Source organism: Ruditapes philippinarum, unplaced genomic scaffold, assembly GCF_026571515.1.
Source record: "Ruditapes philippinarum isolate M1 unplaced genomic scaffold, ASM2657151v2 ctg3244_1_1_1_1, whole genome shotgun sequence".
Classification (NCBI taxonomy): domain Eukaryota; kingdom Metazoa; phylum Mollusca; class Bivalvia; order Venerida; family Veneridae; genus Ruditapes; species Ruditapes philippinarum.
In genome coordinates this window covers 81,267-104,728 of record NW_026858270.1, presented here as the reverse complement: position 1 = coordinate 104,728, position 23,462 = coordinate 81,267, and the positions used below count along the sequence as shown (strand labels likewise).

The 23,462-nt window shown below is 31.3% G+C and overlaps 1 protein-coding gene across 1 annotated transcript; it reads left to right on the top strand.

The window, feature by feature from the left end:
* Positions 1 to 6,467: 6,467 nt before the first annotated feature.
* LOC132752626 (protein polyglycylase TTLL10-like) lies at positions 6,468 to 21,284 on the top strand (the record flags this gene model as incomplete). The annotated part of the gene is made up of 9 exons (XM_060742966.1): positions 6,468 to 6,649; positions 7,481 to 7,599; positions 8,533 to 8,733; positions 10,269 to 10,431; positions 11,193 to 11,364; positions 12,017 to 12,163; positions 14,628 to 14,744; positions 18,291 to 18,384; positions 19,650 to 21,284. Coding segments are annotated over 9 exons (1,926 nt in total), but the record flags the coding sequence as incomplete, so codon positions are not given.
* Between the last annotated feature and the right edge of the window lie 2,178 nt (positions 21,285 to 23,462).

The window sequence follows — 23,462 nt, the reverse complement described above, 5'->3', positions numbered from 1 at the left end:
CTTTGTCCATTTAACGACAGGCTTTATGGTGAAACGGGAAAAATATGCGGCGTTATTTAACGGAAAGGGGAGTTTTACCAATTTGCAATGATTTAGGTAGGCTTAATAACATTTCTTGTTTGTGGTTTGCTTTTTTTCTTTGTTTTGCTTTTATGTTTAGGTATATTTATTGTTCAGAGGTTTTGTACAAAAAAAGTAATTTGATGGTTTAATTGCAAAGAGCATCATATATACAAGTAGTTGCTTTTAAGAGAATTCTTATTATCAATTTTGCTATAATGCAAGAGAGAACTAATTTCATTTATTTGTAGTATTAACTATGGTGGCTGATTTGTGCCATTGCATGAATAACACGCTTATTAGCGCGGACGCGGGCCGAAGTTTAATAAATAAAGTTTCGTCCCTTTGGATTGCAGAGCGAGATTTATGAAATAAAATGCTAAGTAGTGCGTTTTAGCTCCAGGCCCCCACAGGGTCGTAGGGCGAAAACACAAATGACACAAATCAGTCACCATAATTAACACATAAAAAATCATGTTTCAAAGTAGCTTTGAAATTTGTTTCATAATGCTTCACATTAATAAAATTTTTAAGACAATGATTCTAAAATATCATATTTTTTTGATGTTACTAGAAATTTAGCAAGATTTGTACAACCTTTAAGTAAAAATTAATATACATGTATGTGTAACTTGATCTGTATTGTAAATAAAATTATATTTTATTTTGGTCCCTCTCTGACTGCACATGTTAAGGTTGCCTGCAAGGGATAACTTAAGACCCTGTCACTGCTCTATGTTTGAATCCTTCCCGGCACTTTTGAATTTCTTCTATATGAAGAGATGTATCCAACTACCTGACATAAAGTCTTTTGCTCTACTTAAAGATGGCCCCTTGCTTGATAGTGCAAAGAGGTACATTTGAGGTCTTCCAGTCCTTCAGTAAAGTTTGGAATTTATTAGGCGGCTTAATGACCTTAATTTATATTGTGAGTCAGGGCTTAAAACCCAACAAAAAATAATGATAATATCATATATTTTTGTTGCAAAGAAATCCATTCATATTTAGACTTAAACCTCTAGATAATGTTATTAACCATTAAAAAAGACCCTGATTAAGTTTCAAAATAATTAACCGACAGAAATATCATTGATAACTCATACTCTCAAGGTTTGAAAAGAGTAAAACCTTGACATATTACACTAAAAAATAAATGGTAAAATTTGTACAATTGTCTTGCCTTGCTTTTAAGCTGGAACTACTTTTGTTCATTACAGTAATTTGAATATCAAAATGCATTGGTCTTGCTGGAACTACTTTTTGTTTCTTTCTGTAATTTGAATATCAAAATGCCAAAAAAGAATGGTTTCTGAGCCATAATGCGCCTTTAAAGAGGCCCTTGTCAAAATAATACCTCAGTATAAATTTGAGTCATTTTTAGTCAACTGATATCAAATAATATTGAGAGTTTAGTGCTAACAGATTACATTAAATACACACAAATATCAATTTGAAATTTATCTAAGGCTTAGTGCTAAAAATGGACATGAAGCAGATAAAATGTTAAGCAGGTAGGACAGTTTTGCATCATGCCCTTGTTGTTTATGTTTTTTATCATAACTATACATAACAGAAAGTTAAAAGGCTATTGAACTTGGATTAAACTTCAAGATGTTAAGTTTGACCTTCTTTTATGTACAAATTCAAAAGACTATTTGGCCTTTATAGGGTATTTATAATCTATTAGTGCTACTTTTATAAAAATGTACAAGAAGTACAAATACATGTAAGAAAGTACCATAAATGTACTGGATAACATGAAATATTCATTAGGAGATTGTCTTTCTTCTTTACATTGAAGTAATATAGTATTACATCAAGCAATTGTAACTGTTGTAACTTTATTATTCCTTTGAATTCTACTTGTGGGCCTTAAAAATGCCAACAATATAAAACCTTGCCCAACTCTTGTAAATTTGTGTATATAGACTTTGTACTGTTGGATACAAAGTCTCCCAGACTGTCATATTGAACAGTTCAAAATCCAAATTTCACAAAATTTAAGAATTTAAAAAAAAATCCACTATCAAAACTATTGTTATAGAAAGGTTAGTTTTGATATTGCATTTTTTTTATCAGTGGTTTTGTAGTAAGCCTAAGGGCAGATCCTGTGTGTTTGCTGTAAATTTGAGTTACAATGTTATTGCATTAGACAGTTACAACAGTATTGCGTTAGACACTTAACATAGTAAATGAGTGCAGAAAACAAAGTCATAATAACGCCCCATAGGGAACAATATTGTATTGTTAATATTATTATATTATCAATAAGTTTCATAGCGTTTTTTCTATTTTTCCAAGTTCATTTACCAGTATGATACATACATGGACTGGTTGTTAAGTTATTAAATCTATCAATAATGTAAAAGGGAACCATTCAATAAGTCATTGATTAATGTCCGATTAACTCCACTCAACAACGGTGCTTCACTTTTAATTAAACATATCAGATTTATATTCATGATAAAGAAGAAATTATATGATTATGAAAGGGGATACTTGATACAAGTTTTGAAGGGGGATACTTGATACAAGTTTTCAATAAATGGTAAATAGTAACTTAAAGAAGTTTAAAGCCGTTGTAACTATGATCCGCTAGATAGAAAAAATGCCCATGTCAAGTTTGAAGGCTTGAAGAATTATTTAACCTGCTTAAGCTTCCACTGCCAATACAGTTAATTTTGAAAATTTCCTTAAAAATCAGATTGGAAGATGGACAAGTTCATTTAAGATATATAGCATGGAAGTTTAAAATCCATGTGACCTGGTAAGCGCAGGTATTTTTGAAATTTTCCCTAAAAATGATCAATGGTTTTGTCTAGATTGAAAGCATTTAAGATATTTAGTTTGGTAATTTAAAACCCATGTGACCAGTGCAGCTAATTTTGAAAATTTCCCTAAAATGTCCAGATTGAAAGACGGACCTGAGTCCATTTAAAGCTGCGGTCTCACTTACTCCCGGCAGAACCCAGGACCATCATGGTAAGTTACCGGGATGATCCGGGACGATTGAAAACACCCAAAAATGATAACATTGATACATATCTTTTATTTAATATAATACCTATTGTTCCAGAATAGTAATTCATGATGATTTTCTGAAAAATCCTTATGCCATACTTGATAAAGGGAAATGCAAGGGAAGGGTTTTAATACAAACAAGTGCATCATCGCAAATGGTCGTTTTTCTTTTGAAATGATCCGGGCTTTGCCGGGGCTCTACCGGGATCAACCGTAGCTCTACCTGTATCCTCCGGGGCTGAGACTGCCTGTAGTTACCGTGGCTCTGCTGGCATATACCGGGGCTCTACCGTAGCTCTACCATATAACCCCGGTCTTTCCCGGCAGAGCTAAGGATGAAGCCGGCAAAGCTATACCTTCCCGGATCATCCTGGACCACCCCGGTGATATTAAATATTTTATTTCATCCGGGGTCGAATGCCGGATGTTCCCGGATCATCCCTGACATTGTCAGCAGAGTTAAGGATGCACTCCGGTTGTTCCCGGTCGTACCCCGGATCACCCCGGACGTCTACCGGGGCTCTGCCGGGATGTAAGTGAGACTGCAGCTTAAGATATTTATGTGGTAAAGCAGCTGAGCTGCCTTGATTGGCGTCCGCGCCGAAGCGCGGCGCCTATTGGAATGAAATGAGATTTTGTGAAAGGGCGACAGCAACTTCTCGAGCCTTTTATAGTTGCCAATAATAAAAGCCGATCATTCCGATCGGTATGAGGGTGCTTGATTGTTAATTAGTCGCGATATGTACAATGAATGGCGAACTGGAGAATTTCGCAATGCAAACATTTTCAAATGAAATAACCTTTTCCGTCAATAAATCGCGCTTTTCGGGGTATTTTTGCTTATCATTTTGTAGTACACAGTGGGTTATTATGGTATGTTATTCCGAAAGCTGTTAATAGAATGATGAGTTGATGACCTTAATATTCCGAAAATCTATTTATAGAGGGATGTACTCCTAGGTAATTCCCGGTCTCTCCCGGGATTTTACTAATGACCGGCGAATAGTACCACACGTTTATTGTCCGGTCTCTCCGGTTTTGGAGTAGATATCGTTACAGAACAGAACAAATATTTTACAGATAAATAAGCTTTTTTTCAAAATGAATGTTTGTCACTTAGTTTGGTTACAATAATTAATAAACACAGATCAACTCTCGAATTGATTGATTATTATTATACATAAACATACAATTCGAAAAAAAAAACAACAACACAAATCGCATGTTATATTTTATCTATATGAGATAAAAACAATAAATATGTACAATAATTGAGAAAAAATGTACATTTTTATGGCATTAATATGACACTATCAACTTTAAAACATTTTATATAATTTGTTATTTGTGTTTAGTAAAGATTCCGAGGAATTATTCAAAGTTACAAATCAGATTTTATGAATTATTCAATTGATTGATAATTTAAAAAATGATAAAGAAAAATACAAATGTACATGTATATGGTTTAAGAATAAACAATATTATAAATTGAAAGATTAACCATGATTTACTGACTTTTTCCAGTTAAGTTTTGACTTATAATCGTCGATCATTATGACAATTGAATTCTTAAAATAGTAGTAAACGTAAAAACTCAGTATTAAAATAGCGCATAAAACACACACAAAAAAAGAAAAGAAAACAATATTCATAAAATCTGTATTTTTTTTTATTAAAATAGAAATTACATTTATTGTATAATAAACAATTATGCTCAACATGATCAACATGGTAATATAACAAGTGTCATATTGTTACTTAGTGTGAACAGATACCTTAAGAGGGGGTCCTCGTTAATAGCAATAACATAATAAGGGACAATTACACAAGTATGGTGTTGATCATGCGTTACACATATGGATTATAAATGATTGTATACATGTATATCCGTTGCTATTAATAACCACGATCATAAAGAAATAACAAGTAATATTCTAATTTCTAGCATGCCGATCAAAGTTATAAATAATGAACAATGTCTTTCGTCTGTTCATTCAAAAGTGATATACAATTCTGGTAAAACCCAATGAACCATTGAAAAGTTTATAAGAATATCTTGTCATCATATATCTACTAGTTCATCTGCACCTGCTGTTTGGACGCCCTTTGATGCTTTGCATCAATGCTTTTCTTGTTTATTACTGTAAGATGCATTATGTTTGAAGATCATGTAGAGAGACTGTAAATTCTTCTGAACCAAGTACATTTTTGTTAGAATCATTAAATGTTAGGTAGATGATTCGATTTAATGTTTTTTCACATTCAATAACTTTTGTATAAAAATTTGACACATACATAGAGTATTTATCAAATAAGTAAATTCCTTATCAAAATTTTAAGCTTGTCTGTTTGGAAGAAAAAGTCAAACTATTGTGATCGCTGCATTGCTGTTGTTGACATTGTGATGCAAAATGTAGCCTATCATTGAAATATTTTTAAAACTAACATCATAAAACTTGGAATACCTGCTTATCATGACAAGATGCAGTTGTTTAATAAGGGGCATAATTCTGAAAGCTATATTTTTAGAGTTATGTCCTTTTTCACTTATAAATTTTTTCAAAATTTGTTGCACTTAAAAGACAAGGGCTAACTTCCTATGCACATGCCGTACTCTTACCAGCTATGAACAATTAAGCAATCTTTTGAAAAAATATAAAATATTACATAAACACAGAATACGTGCTGAAAATTCAATTATTTGTATTTGTTATCAGCAATAAATCAATGTGCTTGACATTATTGTAAGATACTTCTGTTTTGTTTAAATAAACAAAATTTTAAGATTAAATTTTTATATGAAGATTTTTTTAAAAACTTTTGTAAAACCAGAACTGGAAGGGAAAGTGATTAGTCTGTGCCAATTTTTATAGAGCTAGACCAGTCTACACAACCATGTCCTCTGACTGGGCTTATCATTGCTGGTAGCTCTTGCAATTTTTGTATTTTGTTAATGTAATCCCTTAAAATGGACTTTTCCAAATTTAGGGCAGGGAAAGATTATTACACAATACTCAGTATGTTAAAGTGTTGTTGCTATAGCAGTGACGTGATAGTCTGAAAACATTGCATATTAGTGCTTAAAACCTATGACAATCTTGGTTTGAAACACGCATTAACCACTAGGCCACCAGTCAGCTTAAATGTTTCAAACATAATAAGAATTAAATACAAATTTTAAGAACTATATATGATTCTAAAAAAAATCAGTTTTAAAGATTCTGTAATTAAATTTTCATGTATATATAATACTTGTATATAATTTAACCATGCCAGTAATAAATTTTTCTTTCAGTGTGTGAAAAAGTATAACACACAAAACAAACAACAATAAAAAAACAACAACAACTTAACAAACCATTAAACTAAACTTTTTTTATTATTTCATTACAGGGGTAGAGACAGACACCCCTTCAGAAACAGTTGAGGACATTAGCGGAACAGATTCCGGAAAGAAAGGACGTGGTAAAAAATCTCCCGGTGTCAAAGTAACAAAACTTCCATCTTGTAGTTTACCAACCAATATGACTCCTACTTTCTATGTTGGAGGAGGAAATGGTGTTTCCTTGTAAGTTTACAATGGTGTTTACTTCTGAAATTTAAAGAAAAATGTTATCAATTTTAAGGAATGTTACTGCTAAAGTTGCCACTCTACAGCCAGCTTTTTGATGTTATGGCTGTTTGTATAGGAATTTGTTTGAGTTTGATTGTGTTGGAAGCTGTAAGGTTATTGAAACACTCTCGAACCAACGAGTACTAAGCAATGTGTGTAAATTTAAGTTTCTTGCTTAAGGAAACAATGGCTTGTCCCTGTTGAGGTTTGAACCCATATGGCCAAGAACCGTTAGAATACTAGTCTGACACATTAACTTCTCAGCCATGCTGCCATCCCTAAAGCTACCATTAGATTACTAGTCTGACACATTAACCACTTGACCATGCTGGCACTCTGAAAGTTATTGCTGCTGAAATGGCAAAAGAAAAGTACTTACCAGTGTAGGTTAATGCTGAAGTTAAGCTTTCTGCTGCTGAAATCTGAAAATACTGACATCATTATTATACAAATGTATATATAGTATATTAATGCTGACAAGACCCCCTGTAGCCTATTGTCTATATGACTCATATCTTCATCTGCTGAAACTTAAAGAATATTGCATATTGTTGCCATTACCAGAGACTTAGATTGCTGCTTTACTGCTGAAAGGGCTCCATTATCAGTGATTGAATTATAACTTCAGAATCTTAGATAAGTATTATGATTTTGATGTCAGAAATTGGTATGTTTTACCTATTAAGTTTTAAAGACATTCCCCCTATTTGACCGGAACTGTTTTAAATTTAATAACATGAAGATTGGTTAGTGTTATAGTTGAATATCTTAATACTACTATTTCAGAGTTGAAGCACCACTAGTAAATCTAGGTTGGAAAAGAATAACAGACAAGTATGATGAGAGGTTTAAATTAAAATGGGTTGAGTGCAAAACTAGAATTAACTACGGTGCTTTCAGGGAGGGTATGTAGAAACTTTGTCACAATATTATGTAGTATATGAGTTGTTTCATGATTAATAATGTCAAAGTTTCAAAATTAAATATTTTATTACATATAAGTAAAGACTTACTATGTAGAACACTAGCTAGATCTATATATGTTTTTAATAGGAATACCCGAATTCAGTCCTTCATTTGAAAATTGGTATTGTACATTTAAATTATTGAATATTTGATTAAATGACTAAAATCATTGTATGCAAGATTTTCTGTTTTGATCAAATAATGATTGTACTACACTACTTGTATATGCTTTCATATAATGACTTACTATATAAAGATGAATATTATTAAACTTCATCAAATGAACTTGCTAACAGCTGTTATATATTTATATATGTACATGTTTATGATGTTTTTGATATGATTTGTATGATATGGTTTATAATATTTAACATATAATTTATGATAGAATATGATATCACATGGCATGATTAATGATATTACATTATATGTTTCATGCCATGAATCATATGATTTATGATATGATTTATAACATAATATTTTGTGACCTATACTATCATATGCTTTATTTTATATGATGTGATTTATCATATCATTCAGTGTGTAATCATGCTAAATAATGAAATGATTTATATGTGATATATATATGATTTATGATATGATATGATTTATGATATGGTATGATTTATGATATGATATGATTTATGATATGATATGATTTATGATATGATATGATTTATGATATGATATGATTTATGATATGATTTATAATATGATTTATTAATGATATGTAATGCTTTATAATATGATAAACCTATTGCAATTGACTTGAATTTTGTCTTGCTTTTTATGTAGGAAATTATGATACAATTAAGATTTTCACTCACTGAGTCTCAACACATCATGTTTCTTTCTTTAACATAATTTTACAGGTGATCAATTAGTGAACCATCTGCCAAACTCACACCTGCTCACAAATAAACTAGGTTTGCTCAACAGTTTAAAGGAGTATGAGAGGGTAACTCTGAGTACTAAAGGGAGACTACCCAGGTTAAGAATGTCAGATTTTCATCCAGAGACATATAAACTTGATGAGAAGTCGGACAGGGAGCTGTTTCTAGAAGTTTATAAAGGTATTCATTCCTGTCTTTTGGTCATTTTTGAAATGGAATTATCCAAAGAAGCGAATTGTAATGTAATTTGGAGTGTTTCAATAAGCTTATAGCTTCCAACACAAAAATTAATGATTATCTATAATACTAAATTAAACTAATATAATTTGAAATTAAAGAACCATTAAAAACAAGCTTTCTAATTTCTAAAATTAATATATAGATAAACAAAATGATGCTCTCAAATTTAAGAGTGTGTCTATAAACTTTTACTGCTTCTTTAGTTCTACTTAAGCAATTTTAAATAAAATTTAATAAATTATGTATGATATAGCTGAATGAATAAACTTTTTATCTAAACTGTTTTTTGACCTCATATTTTCTTTTACCTTCTTATTTTTCATGATTAAGCTTGATTAAACTTACATATCTTATTGCTCATTGATATTTTGCGAAACATATAATAATGTATCCTTGTAGGCTCAATCAAACCGAGCCTGCAACATTTTCAATTTTGCCGCGTTGGGCTTTCTTTAGGGATTCCTATTTCACTCTATTTTATCGCCACATCAGCATTGTTTGTGCCGTGTGGAGGCTGTAAAAAGTCGCCCCGTACATTCAATCAGGGATGTTATATTTCCGATCCTTAAAGATCGTTCAGCACGACATTATTGTTGTGCTTGTGGTATTTTAGTTCTATCTATTAGGCATCTTTCTTGTTGGGTGGTTCCAGTATTCCTCACTTGAATACTGTTGAATCACCCTTAGGATATGAGGCCTCCTTTTTAAATTTGTCTTTTGACATTATATCTGTGATATGCAGGCTTCATAACCTCAGATCCCCTTTAAAAATTCCAATTTATTTAGTTCCGCCCATTGTTTTCTCGTTTAGGGCACACGCATTTTTTTTACTTGGGGACCATTATGATGCCGCTTTTCATGGAATGGCACTAATGTGTGACATTGAAGGTTCCATGATAACTGCCATATGAACACATCTGCGGATGTTTCAAAGTTCTAAATTTTACCAGTTCATGTTAAATGTTGAATTCTACTTAAGCCGGTGCTAGGGGGCGTGGACGGTAGTTTGCACTTGACAGTACCGTCCATGAACAGGCTCAATCAAACCGAGCCTGCAACATTTTCAATTTTGCCGCGTTGGGCTTTCTTTAGGGATTCTTATTTCACTCTATTGTATTCTTTTATAATATTTCACCCACACTTTTTAACGAAGAAACAGAAAAATGAGTTATCAAGAGACAACAGCAGTTTATTATGATTCCATTGAAATTAACCCAAATTTTAAATGGGTGCTCCCAGTTTATAAAATCCAGTAGAAAATAACACAAAAACAATTTTTTTTTCATTTTAAACAATTTTTAACTATTTTTTGGACTTACAATATTTTGTTATTATAATAACACTCTCTTATAAATGCTTCCCCACTTGGAAAACTGTAATGCTTCTGGGACATTTATTAGACATTATACTGTATCCTATTTTTTTTTAACAACAGTTATTTTACTATATTCTATAATTCTTGCATGTTATTTCAGACAATGAGATGTGGATATGTAAGCCTGTCGGTATGAATCAAGGGAAGGGTATATTTATTATACGTTCTCGAGAGGCCATTAATCAGATTCTCGAGGAACGAGAACAGAAGAAACAGCAAGCACAAAAACCTGGACGTCCTCTCATGAACAGAATTGTACAAAGGTATCTTATACTGTATTCATAAACAATGTTTGTGGTTTGTTTAGTTTTGTTTTGTTAGATTTTAAGTCACAACAACATGGGAAAGGTCATAATGGTGACTTTTCAGCTGATTTGGCAGAGGAAGAAGACCTCAGGTGCCACTTTGTGCATTTTTTTTCAGGCACAAGCAAGCACCTTAGAAACACTAACTTGCCATAAGTCAGCTGGGAAGTTTCCTCACATGAAAGAATCTAAAAGTACCTGACAGGATTTGAACCCAACCAGACAGGATTTAACCCACAGCTGTGTTGGGCAATTTGAAGTTTGCAACCATAACGATTTGGCCATGAAGCCTCCCCTGTTTTCATAAACAATGTGATTCTTATTCACATACCAAAATAAAAAAGACAATCAAGTAGCATGTCTTTAACATTAAATTAAGGAGAAAAAGAATCAAGACAAACTTTATATGATTTAGAACATCACTTCCGGACGAATCTTTCTGGTCAGAATCAAAGCACATTGTCAAAGAAAACATTATTAGCTGATAAATAAGCAATGTTGACCCTTTTAAGTGACATCACCTTGACACCCATTGTTCCACCATAATTATGTATGTTATATTCACATAATCCATTTTGGTCTTTATATGAATCAAATGCTTTTCTTTAACTTAAAGCCAATTATTGCATGTATTTAGACTAATTAATTGATTATTTCCTTTGTTTTAGTTCATACTAGACTGTTTTCCAATTATTTAAATTCTACTACCCTTGTTTCAGATATATAACAAATCCATTATTACTGGAAGGTCGGAAGTTTGATGTACGAGCCTACATGCTGGTGGCCTCTACTGTACCATTCTTGATTTTATATCATAAAGGATATGTCAGATTATGTTGTAATAAATATGAGGCTGACAACATGGATCTAGGTAGACATCTCACTAATCAGGTAAGTTAGCCATTAGGGATCAATTAGTATAAAATTATAAATCAATTGGATGACAATAATGTGTTTAAAATAGACACATGCATATTGAAAATATGATTTTAAATCTCACAGTTATCATAAAAGGCTAACACCAAGGGCCTTTGTGTACTTGATACAAATGTACACCTATCTTTTGAGGCTGTGGGTTTAGTCTGGCAGTATAAGCTTTGATAGATATTGTAGTTATTCTTGAAATCCTGATATGCTGGAAACAAAAATCTGATGGAGATATAGGTCAAGGCCAAATAAGGGGATATAGGTCAATGCCAGTGCACTATAGGCCAAGGTCAACGCCTTCTTTTCAGGAAAGTAAGACAGATCATTTATTTGTCTGCCTACAAAATGTCCCTAAAAATTTAATTGTCCTAAGTTTTCTCCAAAAACCACCTCCAAACAGTCCTGAGTCACAGTAGTTTCTTAAGAGCATTAGGCACTAGGTCCCCTTTTTGGCCTTGACATAGATTTAATTGAGACTTCATACCCTTAATAACACAAATCTGACAATAGATCTTTGGAATCATACCTTTACTTGAAAGTTTTACTCAGTTTATACAGTCATGCATCCAGTTCCAAAATTGTATTTGATATATCCCTATTTGTATATTAATTATAGTTTGTACAAAAGAAGGACCCAAATTATAAAGAGATGAAGGAGAATACAGCCTGGAGTATGGACAAATTCAATGACTATATAAATCAAAATATTAGACCTGATTGTCCAGTTGAGATAGAGGAAGATTGGGTTTATAATACATTTACTGTAAGTATATGTAATTATTATAGTCTGTGTTTTGATCATACAACTAATTGAACCAAAAGTAATTTGCCTTTATTATAATAATGATACCAAGCTTTTTACATAATAGTTGCAAAGTATTTGAACACATTTGTTAGTTAATAAGTAAGTTACTACATATTTGATTTGTTACTATGACATGTACACTAATAGAATTACAAATCTACATGATTATAATCTTAAACATCATGGTACCCACAACCCCCTAAACAGCAACAAAAAAAACAACAACTACAGAAAGCAAATAAGTAAATCTTGTTTGAAAAACATGCTTGTTATTTTGGGTCTGCTATTATTGTTAAATGGCATTGAAAGTTAAACAAAGTAAAAAGGAGAGTACAGTGTTACTTTTTATAATAGCAGGCCTCGACATTAGCGGTGGTCCGTTGGTCCGAGACCACCTAATTTTGGCAAGGACCACCTAATTTTAAAATGCACTGGTCCGTCGGACCACTTGAATTTTCTGGTTTGTGCAAGGCTCATTTGAGAGCATGGCGATTTGGTCAAAAACATGTTATATACATTTTGTTTAAAACCATTTGTCCTATGAACATGTATATGGTTCATTAATAGATTAATCTGATTAGTTAAAGAAGGTCTTAAATCATCAATAACTTTCATTTTAAGTCGCTAAAATTTTGTCTATGCAAGTTGAGTTAAGAATTTGTGATATTAAGCTAGGTACAAATTGCATTCAAATGATGCTAGTAATGATGCATCGTCGGATTACCACGGCGGAACCTTTAACATTTATGTTATGTTACATGTTAATCACACGTGGGTATCCGACGATGGTAATTATGATATTGTATGGGATACTGTATGAACTTTCAATTTCATATACATGAATAATGACAGCAAACTAAAGGAACTAGAACTGGAAAAAATACATCTAGTAATTCTTTGCTTGTTATCTTTATTTTAACTGTTTAACGATAAGAGATCCATTTCTTCCAGAGTTAAAATTACTTTTTTTAAATAAAAGGTTAAAAATGCTCAATGTAAAAAATAAATGTCAAGCAACAGGGCGGTAAAAATTATGTAATAATAATAAATCTGTGAGAAAAATAAGCTAAACTATAGTTATATATAAAGTTGTTTTATTTTTAATCCTTTAGATATTTCCTTGTTTTAAGATAATTTATTAGTTTTTATTAAAAATGTTAATCTATAAAAGATACATGTAATTATCATGATTATAAGACGTATACCATGTATCAGCAATGAATATTTGAATAACAGTAAGAAAAAAACCCAGACACAAATGGTTTCACTATTCCCTAACTTGAGTTGAGGGAGAAATCACTTCAATATAAAAGTTAACATAAATAAGAGCCCTGTTGTGTATTTTTGAATGAGCTATTAAAAAAACAACAAATAACTTCACGACAGAATACCTACTAACTTGCTCTCCTTAATTTATGATAAGATAAAAATATATATCTAAAATGTCTGTTTTCTTTAAAGGTTAATAATACATCTTTGTCATCAATTTTAAGCATACTTTTTTCTAAACTTGCAGTAAAATGATATGATAATAATTGACCACTTGACTTCTGAAAGGACCACCTTAATTTCAAATCTAGTGGTCCGGCTTACCACCTGATGAAAAAGTTAGTGTCGAGGCTTGAATAGTATAAAGTGAAAAATAGTAGTAACATATGAGTAACAAAGTAGTCAAGCAGTACTTCCTTAAAGAACAATTTTTGGCCTTAGCCCCGCTTTAAAAAAAAATAACTAAAGGGAGGTAACTTCAAAAACACAATAAAACAATCTTTATGATTATGCTTCCTTACAAGTCCTTAAACTTACTCTATTTTTTTACACTCAAATTCTCGAATTTCAAGCTCATAAACTGCATGAATGGATTTTTAAGATATTGTTTGGTAATATATGTTAATGAGTTAAAAACTTATTTGTTTCATTTTCAGAAACAGGTCTAAAATTTACAAACTGTTAACATTTATATACAGAATTTGTTTGATAACAAGTCTATTATACAATATATAAGGATCCTAAAAGCTTCAAACACTCTTGAATCCGTTCTTTGAACCAACTGTAGTACTAAGGAATGGGTGTAAATTTTCCTTAGTGAATGAAACAAGGGCTTGCTCCTGTTTAAACCGGGCTTCTTTAACTTTAATGCAACCAGCAATCTTTTTTGTACTTGTCTAACAATTGTTTACCACTCAGCCATTCACCACTTCCAGAATTAAGTTTACTTATTAGTGTTTTCAAGCCCATTTAATTATTTAGTTATTTAATTCTTATTATTTTTAAATAGGTTTTTATTGTGATAAGACACCATATTGATAAATAGTTAAAAAATTAATTAATAAATTAATTAATCAATCAATCAATTAAATAATTAATTAATTAATTAATTAATTAATTAATTAAATAAATAATTTTTCCTTCTTTTTTACAGAAACAGATGCAGAAGATTATGATACACTGCTTTAACAGTGTAAAACATAAGCTACAATCTCGTATTGGTTATTTTGATTTGTTTGGCCTGGACTTTATGGTGGACACAGATATGAAGGTATGTATTATAATATTTTCTGGGCTTTCTGCCTGTCTTAGTATATCTTAAGTATAACATTATTTTCCCTTAAAGTCATGAGTATTTATTACGAGATTTAAATTTTTGATTATTTATTTAGAATTTATTACTGATTTTACTTTATATTTATACATACAATGTCATATATCATTAAAAACATACAAAGTCTTCCTTAATCACTTTACTAAATGATTGTTTTTCAACTGTTACAACAGATTATGTACACTTAAGTCATGTATGTAATTGAGCAGATGTTAGATTAAAAAATTAATATGAAATTTGTAAAAATGTTGTTTTAACATTGCTTTGCTTTCCCTTTTTCGTAGAAAGGGATTTTAGACATTTAGGCAAATAGTGATAGGAGAAATTATGACCTGGCTATTTATAATGTCTCCAGTATAGTATGATACCAGTCTTTGGCCCTTTGTATCAGTTTGATAAGACTTTATTTCACATCTTATAAAATGTAACAATTAAACTTTCAGCATTTCATCATGTGATTTTTAAAAAGGAATTAATTCTGGATACAAATTCATCAATTTTGCCTTGTTTTATTTTACCCGAGTCCAAAAAAGCCATATCAAATCCATAACTGTATATTATCCATCTAGCCTTGTTTTGATTTTTGAGTGATATTGTACTCTGTTTATCATTGTTTTCAATTTTCAAGTCCAAAAGTACATTTTCTAATTTATATTGTAAATATTGAGGTAATGTATATTGAGGTAACAAAATTCTGTCAAAATGTACAAAAAATTGGTTGCCTGAAATAAAGATGTCATTATGCATTGTTGAGTACAATACTGATTCAATTAGTGTCTGGTGCAGTATAGGTCTGCCAGCTGTGAGCTTGTTTAATAAAATTCAGTATTGCACTCAAATGTCTTACTATCACTTAAATAAATCATGAACTGCTCTGAGTTCAAAGCTGGAATTGTACATTTCATAAAGGGTTTGAAAATGGTTAAAGGCCCATTATACCTCAAAAATTCATATTTTATATTTCTTTAGAAATGTCAAAAATGTGTTTAATAGTGCTTAGATAATGGATTAAGAGCATCTTAAATGTTAGAAAAAAGGTGGCACTGTATGCAGTTATATGGCCAAAGGTAGCAAACTGTAAACAAAGTAGCACTTTGACTTCCATTCAAAATACTTATTCACAATAATTATACCAATTGCCAACAGAGCTTAAGATGCAAAAGCTAAATCATGTATATAGCAAATAAGTATGTTTTTGGAAAACTGTAATCAGATACCAAAAAAATAAACAGGTTTTAAATAATAAAAATGATAGCATTTCTGAGGCAAAATGGGCCTTTAAGGATCTTTTGGAGGATATAAATATATTTACTTTGTATTATGGCTTGCTTTTAATTGCTTTTCATTGAAGTTTTGTTTGGTTATACAGATTGTTTTTGCTGTGATTTGTTTTATGTTTTCAGATTGTGACTATACCCAACTTCAGATGACAACATATAATGTGATATGTGCAAACGTAAATGTGAGTTGTCACAATAAAAACACGGGCCATCTTCTTCAGATTTAATTATCTGGAACCTTTTGGACATATTTATTTAACTTTTTATCCATAAAACATTATGCAAACACATCATGTTCGACAAGAGTAGAGGCATATGTAATTACAAAGATGTATGGCAAATTAATTGTTAATATGTTAAAGATCCTGTAACTCATTTTTATGGTTTATCTAATAAATAAAATGTTCAAATAAAAATTTATAAATATTGTAAGTTCCAAAAAGCATTATTTGTAAGATATTATCGAACTTACATTTCATGTAAATAAAGGGAGGTAATCAAAAATTCATTTCCAATAAAGTCTAGGCCAATTTTTTCAAAAAGAAATGAATGCATATATCTTAACGATTACTTATAAAGTGTATAAATTTGTAGTACATATTTAACATATTCTTGGATGTTTGGAAATTGTTTTAGAAGAATAATTTGATACATATAAATTTTTTTACTTAAGTGTTGTTACATCCTTAATTACAACATACAGGATCTTTAACAAAAATCATTAGAAACCTTAAATTTACAAACAAAAAGGATGAAAAAGATTTGGTCCAATTTTCATGTGGCAACTCACAAAGATATTTAAATATCATTCTAATTAATACAAAGTCTTATTACTTTCAGGCGTGGCTGCTAGAGATGAATGTGAATCCGTCAATGTCACGAAAATGTCGATGTCAAAAAGAAGTTTTACCCGGTTTGATTGCGGAAAGCTTATGTATGTTAATGTGTAGTAGAATTGTTTGAAAGTAGTCCAAAATCTGTCTTGTTTAAAGCATTTACAAAACACTGTAAAGATTTGTTGATGGGTAGATTAAATTGGTATACAGGAGCATTTCTTATATGTCAGATAGAATAACATATTTTAAATAGTGTTACAAAAATGTGTTAAAAACAGTGAGCAAATATGTACAAGCAAAAGGTATATTTTGAAGAAATCAAAGTTTCAACCCAAGAGAGCAAATATGTAAAGGTGTTATTTCAAAGAAACCATACAATTTCATTGATAACGTGAATATGTTAAGTTAGTTAAGCTATAATGTTTAAAGTTTAACATCTCAATGTTATTATTTGATTATGTGATGCAAAGTTTGAATAAGCCCTGCCTTGAAATTTTTAAACATTTGACAATGATGTTAATCACTACGTAAAATAAATACGTATATTGTATATCATCTCAAAGATATAAAAAAATCGAAGTTTATTTCTCACAATAACATGTTAACAGTTATAAACACAAATATAGTTTTAAATTTGATAATGCAATAATTTGCATTATATCCCACAAAAAAGGGCATAATGTTATGATATACTGAAATCATAGCATTTTTGATAGTGTCAGAAATATTGTCTACTATATTGACAGTATTAAGATTTTTGTTACCCGGCCAAACCGACAAGAAAGAAATAAGAACCAACAAAATACTTAACAATTTATAGAATAGTAAATGTTCACAACTGTTTGATAGATACGAGTATCCCAAGTGTCTGTTGTATTATTTCAATGATATTGATCCCAAAGATTTCTGAACAGCATTTTGATGCTTCTAAACTGGAACAAAATAAAAGTTTTTAGGGACCACTGTGACTGATCAAAATCTAAATTGAAGAAAATCTTGACATTCACCCGAATGGTCCTGATTCATTGACTGCTCACAATAACATGAATGCTTGTATACCTTTTTACTATCTTCAAGAAATCTTCAGACGGTTTTGTTGATGCTGTTTGCGTTCAAAGAAACTAATGTCAAAAGCTTAATACATAAAACTGTTTGCATGTACATATTCTAGCTATAAGCATTTAAAAGTAGATGTCAATTTAACTTGAGATTAGTGTTACTAAAATCAACGATTATAATGTTCTTAACTTATTTTTTGCTCAGCTGCAGTATTTATTTTGCTTTTGACATCAGGTTTTTTGTTTTGTTTAGAAGGTAGGTTAATTTTGGAAGTGCAATCTTGACATTGAAATGGTATATTTTAACAGGTCCATTTAATTGAAGTAAACACGAATCCGGCTCTGCACTGTAACTGTGAGGCTCTAAAAGAGGTTATACCAGGGGTGGTCGAGGAGTCACTATGTATGTAAAAAATGCACGAGGCATATATATTGTATATCTATATATTTAGAAATTGTAGGCATGTTTTAGGCAATGTTTGTGTTGGTGTAAGAGGTAAAGGCACTGACCGGATGCTATGGTAGTCGGCTCTATAATATCACTATTGTCATGCATAAGCACATTGCTCATACCTTATTGTATACACAACATTCCTTATTCTGAGAAGAAAAAAAACAACAACAAATACCTAACACACAAGGGATTTTAATTTTAGGATAAATATTTATTATGCTGCTAAATGTCTTGATTTTGTGTGATTTAACTTCCTTATTGATATAAAACTATATATGTTCTGATGTTTTGTAAGACATAACTGCTTTATTGCAAAAATGGTCGAACAATTCAATAGTTTTAGAAGTCGGTCTGGTAGCTTTATTCGAATACTGGAATGAGTTTTAAATTTTCTCTAGCGGAATACAATTTACTATAGTATCAACAGATCTTATCCATTTCACTCATATTTTTGCATGGTTAGAACACCTCATCATGTATTAGTTAGACTCATATATATTTATTAAATCTATTCTGCTAGTATCGAGTGTTATCTAGTTAGTTGTCCTTATATCATTTCCTTTTATAATTTATAAATGTGTACCTTAGATCAACAAAATGATTATAAAGAATATATCACTTTTAGTGATTTTTGAAGTATTCTACACAACAACAATAAAAAGGAGATGTAGTTATTAGATAATAATAATAGAAAAAAACTTTAAAAAAATAATACAATGATAAACATTCAAACAATTAGCATCGATAATTCAACTTGATGTAAAATATACGTTCATTATTTCATTGAGCTTATCGTCATTTTAAAATAACAACATTCAACTTCTGCCTCAACTTTCGTAAGCTAGCTTTTTAGAACCTGATCGTCTTCGCAAGCAGATATGACTTGGTCACATCGTGATTGTAATAAGAGTTTACTTGTATATATTGATAGCACGCAGATGAAGTTTTAGAACAAGTTCAAATGTTAAAACACAAAAATACTGATATGTGATTAATTGTTTTTGATATTTGCATAGTTAAATTTTTAACAAGCACGTAATAATTTGTAACAGCTGATGTCCGATTATTTTTTTTATCAAATAAACGATCAATTTTGTCATGAATTAATCTTAATGATATAATATAAAATAACATTTTTTGAACTTATTATTGATAAACTGTTCTAAATCATTTTCTATTTCACTTAATTTGCACAAAACATTTTTAAATTCCAGATGTGGCCATCGAATGTTTCGAGAAAAGCAAGAAGCATCTCCCATTGATGCCGCTACAGAGTTTGAAAAACTTCACAATACTGTACTGCGGCACGCGTCCAAACACGATCATTCCTCGTCAAAGTAGGAGTGTGTCGCCAGTCAAAGATAATAACACTGCCGATAAACAGAAACCTGCCTTACAAGGATCTGTGAGACAAGGCACTCGCTCATTAACACAAAGCACGCCTCTATATGCAGCAAGTCAGAGGCGTGCTTCAGAGAAATTAGACTCTTTATCAAATGCAAAAGATACTTCATCAAATTCACAAGCATTATCATCTGCTTCATCAAAAAGTGGAAAAGTCAGTTCAAATTCAAAACCATCTGCGAAATCCAAGCTAGGGAAGGAAGGGAGTGTGGTTTCAAATGAAGAAGAAATTAATGGTACAGAAGAGTCTGTACAAAGTAACAAAGACAGTGATAAAAACGAACAGTCGAAGAGTGAACCGAAAAAAGAAAAAGTTGGTACTGTAGTTATTGATACCTTATCAAAAACCACTGATAGTTTAAATGAGGCAACTTCAGCTCTAGGACGGTTATCTCTCACACTGGATCAAGGTGGGCTGACAGATTCTCTTCTAGAAGAGGTTCGATTAAAAATGACACATGCTGAAATTGTGAATAATGCAACAAAGCCCACTTCTGCAAAGTCCACAAGAGAACGTGAAAATTTAGAACGAGGAAGCTGATACGAGGCGTAGAATATGTATAATCTGTATCAATTTCTCTTTCTTTATATAGTTTTTTCTTCTGATGTAGGCGGTGATCAGTCATAAAGTCAAATTTTCATTAAGATCTTATAGTACATGATAGGATATCTATTATATGTAAGAGTTAACGTATCTGCTTTCTTAAAAGTGAATTGAACCGTGGTCAAGAATCTTTTATTAGTTTGCCAGTAATAAGCAAATAATTTAATGAAATAGATTTGTTGTGCTTTCAACATGAAGAATGACATTCTGTGATTATTAATTCATGCTAAATATGGTATATGATAATTATGTAAACTTCGTAGAGGAACTGTTGTGGCTCTAAATATAAATTGTTATTTGCTCTCTTCGTGATTATGCTTTCATCTTATATAAAAAATGAAATGAAATTTTTTTGCTTTGGTCTTTGACAGAAACTTAAAAAATATGTTCTGTATTTAGCATTATTATATTTATTAAAAAATTTAGTCCGATGTAGAACTAAGTGGTCAACTAAACTTTATATTTCATTCAGAATTTTCTTATTTATATTGCTTCGTTTTTCCAATTGAAAACCACTTATTTGACTGAAATAAATTGATATAAAGGGGTTTGCTTGTAACGTTATAAGTAAATAAGTGATATTATAAAATACGTGCATCTCATTTGCCGTTGAACAAATCTGCCAAATTTACAACCATGTCTAAGAGTGCTTGAATCTCTTGCATTACTGTAGATTTAGTGTTATATTTTTTACGCTTGTGCTGTATATTTGCTAAATGTATATCTTCTATTACAATGTTGAGAAAATATATTTTAGAACAGATATTTATATGATAAGATTTATATTGTTGTTATTATTCTTTTTGAGAGAATGAAGTAAAGCGATATTACATTAAAAATCTATATGTGTTGTCTTTTGTGTTCTTGTCCATCAAAGTGTCTAAACATTTAAAACACACTTATTTGAATTCATTCGAATGTGCATGGTCTTTTTAAAAAAAGTTCTGAATCAAAGTCAGCACGTTCTAAAATATACATTTTTGCCTACCGCTTGCAGGCCCCCATCTAATCGGAGTACCTGTTTGTATTTGATCTGTATGTCAGGTGATGGAATATATTACAACTGAGCTAGCTTTACACCATGCCTCGATCACAAGATAAAATACCTTTTTAAAAAAGTTTAAATTTTAAAAAATCAACTTTGAGCCCATTACTTGAGTGTAGAATGTGGTCGAGTTCTTAAAAAGATCAAACTGTGTATTAGCTGGTAACGCTCAATCGATACAATATAATGGCCGAAACAAGCAACATTGTATGTACACTGACCATTTATATAGTTCATCGAACTGAAATAAACGATTAAGCGCAAAAGATCGCTAAAATATTACATTTTAACCAGCATTACAATTTATTCCAGGAAAATGTTTACTTTTAAGGATAATTAATACATTGCTACTTCGAAGTCAAATTTTGTGCTTGATTGTTATTTATGAGTACAATAACGCATATAAAACGTTCTAGCTATACCTACTTGAGTTATATTGTACTCAAAGGAAGCAAATAAATTGTGCTCATTTTGACCATAAATTGGACAAATGCGGCGTTACTTTTGCATAAGTTTAGCGTTATTTTCACATTTCCGTCTTAGTCTGTGATTATTATGATTTTAGTCTTTGGAAGTCTTTTAGACAAGTAATTGGTTAATACCATAATAGATACTAGTATAAGAGAAAAAAAATGATCAAATTTACAATGAATAAAAGCCCTTACCATTCTAACGAAGAGGACGTGTGCAAAATATCTAGACGGGTATTGTCATCTGCAATTTTAATATGAAACTAGAAATGTGTCCATAGGACACTGATGCCCCCACACGCCACTGTTCTGTCAATCTTATGACTCAAGGTCAAATATTTTTTGGACTACATGTGCCACAAGTTGAAAACTAAAAATCAACAAAGGGCCATAATTCTGTTAAATTTGGTCGCAGCAAAAAATCCTTCCTTTACTACGGTCTACACATTAAGGTTGTTAATCCCTGGAAGTTTAAGCAAAATCTGCCATCCGGTTTAAGAGGAGTTGCATTCACAAAATTTCTACATAGTATAAAGTGAAAAAATCAACAAAGGGCCATAATTCTGTAAAATTTGGTCGCAGCGAAAATTCCTTCCTTTACTACCATCTACACCTTAAGGTTGTTCATCCCTGGAAGTTTAAGCAAAATCTGCCATCCGGTTTAAGAGGAGTTGCGTTCACAAAATTTCTACATAGTATAGAGTGAAAAAATCAACAAAGGGCCATAATTCTGTTAAATTTGGTCGCAGCAAAAATTCATTCCTTTACTACCATCTACACATTAAGGTTGTTCATCCCTGGAAGTTTAAGCAAAATCTGCCATCCGGTTTAAGAGGAGTTGCATTCACAAAATTTCTACATAGTATATAGTGAAAAAATCAACAAAGGGCCATAATTCTGTTAAATTTGGTCGCAGCAAAAATTCCTTCCTTTACTGCCATCTACACATTAAGGTTGTTCATCCCTGTAAGTTTAAGCAAAATCTGCCATCCGGTTTAAGAGGAGTTGCGTTCACAAAATTTCTACATAGTATCTAGTGAAAAAATCAACAAAGGGCCATAATTCTGTTAAATTTGGTCGCAGTGAAAATTCCTTCCTTTACTGCCATCTACACATTAAGGTTGTTCATCCCTGTAAGTTTAAGCAAAATCTGCCATCCGGTTTAAGAGGAGTTGCGTTCACAAAATTTCTACATAGTATCTAGTGAAAAAATCAACAAAGGGCCATAATTCTGTTAAATTTGGTCGCAGCGAAAATTCCTTCCTTTACTACCATCTACACATTAAGGTTGTTCATCCCTGTAAGTTTAAGCAAAATCTGCCATCCGGTTTAAGAGGAGTTGCGTTCACAAGATTTCGGGACGTACGGACGGACTGACGGACGGACTGACGGAATGACGGACGGACTGACGGACGGACGGACAAGTGCAACGCTATATGCTCCCACATTGTGGGGGCATAATCATATACCCTGCAATAGCATCACGTAACCGATTTAGGACAAC